The sequence below is a fragment of the Myotis davidii genome, unplaced genomic scaffold (assembly GCF_000327345.1).
Source record: "Myotis davidii unplaced genomic scaffold, ASM32734v1 scaffold358, whole genome shotgun sequence".
Classification (NCBI taxonomy): Eukaryota; Metazoa; Chordata; class Mammalia; order Chiroptera; family Vespertilionidae; genus Myotis; species Myotis davidii.
In genome coordinates, this window is record NW_006290768.1 from 780,968 (window position 1) to 786,762 (window position 5,795).

At 53.4% G+C, this 5,795-nt stretch overlaps 1 protein-coding gene across 3 annotated transcripts in view; it reads left to right on the forward strand.

Annotated features, from left to right (window-relative positions):
* VRK3 (vaccinia related kinase 3) overlaps positions 1 to 5,795 on the forward strand; it is a 36,653-nt gene that overhangs the window by 13,941 nt on the left and 16,917 nt on the right. For 2 of the 3 annotated variants that reach the window (XM_006763862.2, XM_006763859.2), the window contains exon 5: positions 3,098 to 3,156. In XM_006763862.2, the coding sequence (XP_006763925.1) occupies positions 3,098 to 3,156 (59 nt within the window). Of the gene's footprint in view, positions 1 to 3,097; positions 3,157 to 5,147; positions 5,215 to 5,795 lie in introns of all 3 variants that reach the window. The other variant, XM_006763861.2, reaches the window with a different exon arrangement.

The window sequence follows — 5,795 nt, forward strand, 5'->3', positions numbered from 1 at the left end:
TGCAAGAGGCAGCTGATCGATGTTTCTCTCTCATCGATGTTTCTAACTCTCTATCTCTCTCCCTTCCTCTCTGTAAAAAATCAATAAAATATATTTAAAAAAAAAATGGACACTTTGTTACAACGAAGAAAATAACTGCTGGAAGTGTAAGTAATTATCACCCTAACATTTACTGAATACTTACTCAAAGCCAGACCCTGTGCTTAGCACTTCATGCAGTTCTGGCGTGGGGGGTCATGCTTTCTTTTAGTTGAGATAAAATTCATACAACATAAAAATTCACCATTTGAAAATCTACCATTCAGTGGGTTTTAGTATAATCACAGTGTTATATACTATCACCACGATCTAATTCCTGAACATTTCCATCACCCCAAAAGGAAGCCCCGGACCTTTTATTTTTTAATATATTTTTATTGATGTCAGAGAGGAAGGGAGAGGGAGAGAGAGATAGAAACATCAATGATGAGAGAATCATTGATCGGCTGCCTCCTGCATGCCCCTTACTGGGGATGGAGTCTGCAACCCGGGCATGTGCCCTGACTGGGAATCGAACCGGGGACCCTTCAGGCCAACTCTCTATCCACTGAGCCAAACCGGTCAGGGCAGCCCCATACCTTTTAGCAGTCACTCTTATCTCCCCCTTTCCATCCCAGGGATCCACTAATCTATTCTTTTCTCTGGATTTGCCCGTTCTGGACATGCCAGACAAATGGAGGGATATGCTGTGTAGCCTTTGGTGTCTGGCTCATTCCCCTTAGCATGATGTTTTCACGGCCCGTCATGTCGTAGCGTGGGCCAATGCTTCTTTCCGCTCCGTGGCTGCGCAGCATTCCAGGGTGTGTGTATTAGCACATTTGGTTCATCCGTTTATCAGTGGGCGGGCGTTTGGGTCGTTTCCACTTCTGGCTGTGGTGTCAGCATTTGTGTACAGGCCTATACGCTAACAGGTTTGCTTCATGTAGCCGACCCTTGGGATCCGCAGGTAGCTTCCCGGATCCCCTGCGGGTACCAAAGTTGGAGGATACTCAAATGCCTCATATAAAATAGCGTAGCGTTCACGTGTAACCTGTGCACATCCTCCCATAACCATCTCTAAATCTCCTGCCTAGTACAGTGTAAGTGCTGAGTAAATTCATACTGCATTATTTAGGGAATAACGACAAGGAAAAAACATCCGTACATGCTCGGTACAGACCATCCTCGCCTCACTGCATAATACACTCAGCAATAATATAACTCCCTATCCCTCATCCCACCCTGCAAACGTTCTCAGTCAGCAGTTAGTTGGATCCACAGATGCAGAACCCGCCAATGCAGAGGGCCAATGTACTTCTTAACGCACCTGATTCTTACAACAGTCTGAGGACATCAGCACTGTCCTTATCCCCATTCTATAGACGAGGAAAACGAATCCCAGAGATGGGAATAACTAGCCAGCGTCTGGCTCCGGAAATCTGACAACCAGGCTGACGAAGGAAGGGTGGGCACGAAGGGAGAAAAAGAGGGAGGACGCAGAGAGCCTGCTGGGACAACCGGCGATGGCTCAGTTCACGGGTTGTAGGATGAGCTAGGCCCGGGCCGGGGCAGCTCTGCTCCTCACGAGCTGTGGCCTGGCACAAAGCCTCCCTTGTGGCGCGGCCTTGCTAAGGTTTAGCTTTCACATCTCATCTGTCAGGTGGCGCTAACAACGGCAGCAACAGTAATAATATATTAGTAGACCTGCTTGCTAGGGCTGTCCTGAGTGTTAAAGGAAAGGGTGTGTGTAAAGCACACACTTAGCACAGGGCCGGAGACGTTGCAGGGTTTACAGTGATGCAGAATGGGGCAGCACGCAAAGTGCTTATGAGAAAGTGCCAGGGATCAGTACCCGGGGAGGGGGGAGGAAGGAGGGGTTGTTGCAGAGGCCTCGGTGCAGCCTGAGCTGGCCCCTGGGGGCTCCGGGGCAGAGGTGGTCCTTCATCAGGTCCCATGCCAGGCCAGCAGGGCTGGGCCTTTAGATCCCCGTGACCAGCCTATGGGCCGCCCTGGATCTGCAGCTGAGGGATCCCTGAGGGGCTGAAGGCTGCCCATGATGAGTGGGGTGGGGCTGGGCTAAGGCAACAAGTCCTCCTGGAAGGGGAGCTGCCTCCCTCACATGGCACTTACCCCTACATGTAGACAAAGGCAGAGAGTTTGTCAGGGTCCCCAGGACCACCTAGGTTCAGGGACGCACTAGGACAGCAGTTCTCAACCTGTAGCCCTTTAAATACAGTTCCTCATGTGGTGACCCAACCATAACATTATTTTCATTGCTACTTCATAACTGTCATGTTGCTACTGTTATGAATCGTCATGTAAACATCTGATATGCAGGATGGCCTTAGGCGACCCCTGTGAAAGGGTCGTTCGACCGCCAAAGGGGTCGCGACCCACAGGCTGAGAACCGCTGCTCTAGGAGGGCCACAGGCCTCTCACGCCGAGATCCATCACAGGGAGAGGACCAGCAGTCGGCAAAGGGAGGCCACCCAGCGCAACGTCAGGGCCCGTTCCCCGTGGAGTCCCACATGCGCACTGAGGCGGACAGCACGTGTGGCCTGGTGTTGACCCGGGACACTCATTAGAGAGACGGCACCAGGGTTTATATTGGGGCTGTCATGGAGGCCCCCTGCTGGACACACCACCAGTCCAGACACTGCAGGAAAGCCGGTGCTCAGCACAGGTGTGGGCACAGGGAGCCCCTCTGACTGGGTACAGAGTGGGACCCTCCCGACATCCAGCGAGGGGCGCCCTGCAGCAGGCTTTTCCAAGGAGAGCAGTCTGAGAGCTGCTGTGTTCATAACCCTTTCATAGCTGGGTAGCCCCAGAGAGAAGGAGGCAGAGAAAAGGAAGTTGTCTGAAAACACGGAGGAGCAGCTCTTGGAAACCGAGGATGCGCTGGGCCCCGTGGGAACCAGGGAACCAGCGCTGCTGCCTGTCCCTGGGAAGTTTGCGGACGCTGCGCTCACTCTCCCTGTGGATCAAGCATGACAGACGCGCAGCGAGCCGGCTGCAGGCGGGCGGCGAGTTTGACATGCTGGCTGTAGGTCATAACCTCACTCATTTTGTCCGTCTACAGCTGAGTCTGTCTCCGCCTCCGATTCGAGTGCCCAGAAACAAAGATTCACGCTGAAACTAGTGAGTGGGCCTGGGGGCGTTCCCTGGGCCGGGGAGGGACGCGCTGAGGGAGGGTCTGGGGCTTTGGCAAGTGCACCCTGGATCTCCAAGCCTCTCTGTGGGCTGGGGCAGGCAGGAGAGCCAGGGGCAGTGGGCCTGGGCCGGGCCTCAGGTTCTTCATCTCCCAGGGCCCTCCGAGGCCCTGCCTCTCACACTTCCCAGCTCTGCGATCCGGGCTTCCCCAGGGAATCCCTCTCTGAGATGACTCTCCTCACCTGGGAGGTGGAGCCAGGAATAGCCAGGTCAGGTGGCCCGTCTGCCCGCTACTGCCTGCCTCACAGCTGTATTTACTGAGCACCAACCATAATATGAAACCGTGCTGGGTGTTGGGGCTCAGCAGAGAACCAATCAGATGGGGTGCCTGTGCTGAGGAGTCAGGGAGGTCATGCCTGACCTTTTAGAACACAGGAAACACGCACTCGAGGGGCCAGAAAGAAAAAAATAAACGGAGGAAGTGAGAGCAGCCAGGCCAGTCACGTCATTCCGCCTGGAGGAGGCGCCTAGTAAAGGGCATGGGTGGGTCGGGCCCCACCACCTTCCCTGATGCCGGGATTGCTTGTTAGTCCTCACCTGAGGGTATTTTTCTATTGATTTTTAGAGAGAGTGGAAGGGAGGGGCAGGGGGCGGGGGAAGGGGGCAATATTGATGTGAGAAAGACACATCGATTGGTTGAGGGAATATTGATGTGAGAAAGACACATGGATTGGTTGCCTCCCGCACACACCCCAACCAGGGCTGGGGAACAAACCTGTAACCCAGGTACGCGCCCTTGACCGGGACTCAAACCCCAGACCCTGTGTGCTCTGTGTTTATGAGGAAGTGCCCAGGGATCAGTACCTGGGGAGGCGAGAGGAACCTCCAAGTCTCCCCTGAGCCACACCGGCCAGGGCGCGAGTGCTGGGATCCTGGGTGACTTTTATTTCTTCATATTTTCTTACCTATTCTCACCCCCCGGGAAAACTGGGGCAGCTGGATTGGGTCCCTCTTTTGCCCTAGATGGATGGAGGCCATGTGAGTGGTTTAGAGCGAGGGTTCCGGAGCCAGGCTCACAGATAAGTAATAGCGCCTGCTTGGTGAGCGCCTGTTCCGTGCCCGACTCTGGGCTGAGCGTTTCCAAGCAAGCCTGTGGGGTAGTTACCTTGTTCCCCAGGGAATCCAGCACTCACGATTCTTTGTTCACAGCTGTATCTCCAGTGCCCAGAACAATACTCAGCACATAGTAGGTGCTTTATAGAAAGAAAGGGAGGGAGGGTTCTGAAACGACTTCTCTTTGACCCTATGCTCTTATGAAATCAGTTGTACTGGTTGTATTTAAACAATATATTTGGTTTTACTGCTGGGGGAAAATGACCCAGTATTAACAGTGGTCTTAGCAAACGTACTATTTTATTCTCTTTCACTTAGAAGTCTGGGACAGTGGTCCAGGGCTGATATGACGGTTCCATAACCAAGGGGCCCAGTTTCCTTCTCTCTTGTTGCTCCAGCATCCTCAGCCCATAACCTCCATCTGTGGGCTGAAATGGCTGCTCCCGCTCCCGCTGTCCGTATGCATTCCAGCCACAGGGACAGAGAGGAAGGAGAGAGCCTGCCCAGCCCATTGAGGGCATAGCCCGGGAGCTGCCCACATCGCTTTTGCTCACCTCCCCGTTGGCCAGAACTTGCCCTGTGGTCCTTCCTCACTTCAGCGGAGGCTCAGGAATCTAGTCTCCAGCGGAAGGCCGTGTCTGGGGAAAACTTACAGGTCCCATCATAAAAGAAAGGAAAGGAACCTGGGCGATGGGCGGTCACCTGAAGTCTCCGATTCAGGTCCTCGTGTGGCACCCTGGGGACTTGCCGGGAACCTGAGTTGTTGCTGCCATTACCCTTGGGTAACACTTGGCCAGCAGTGGTGACCTGGGACCCCTTGTCTAAGAGGTTCCAGGGTGACAGCCTCCTCCCCTGCGCCCTACTAGGATGCCAAGGATGGGCGCTTGTTCAATGAGCAGAACTTCTTCCTGCGGGCCGCCAAGCTTTCGCAAGGTATGCTGCAGGGAGCGGGCAAGGGGCAGACCTGGAGGTACCAGCTTGGTTGGAACACCTGGCTTCTCCCTGAAGGTGTGGGGAGGGTGGGGCTTAAACGGAAGGCCCTGTCACCCCTCAGTCCTCAGGCCTCACAGGGCAGACAACATGGGTGGAGGCCAGCTCATGCCAGCTCTTGAGAGCTGAGTGTTAAAATTTCAAAATTAGTTCAAGCCAGTTGTTAAACATAGCCCTTTTTAAAATTAATCACATCAACTAACAATACAATAAATTAAATTAAGAAGAAGGGTAATAAATACTCAAAACTCATCACTTCACAATTATTTGTCTGCATTTCTGTAATCTACACCCTTGAGGTTGTTTATATCCTTGTACCTGGATGTGAGACCAGCACATAACTGTGTGCTGCTAGGAATCCCTTCCCATCTCCACGTTCTGTGACCGTGGTGGGAGTATTTACACCATAGAAATTGGCCAACAGTACAAACCAGGGCTCTTTTCCCCTGGACAGCCAGCCATCAAACTGTTATCAGCACTCTGCTGCCTCTGTACCATCCAAAGGAGGCCCTGGAAGCTGGGCC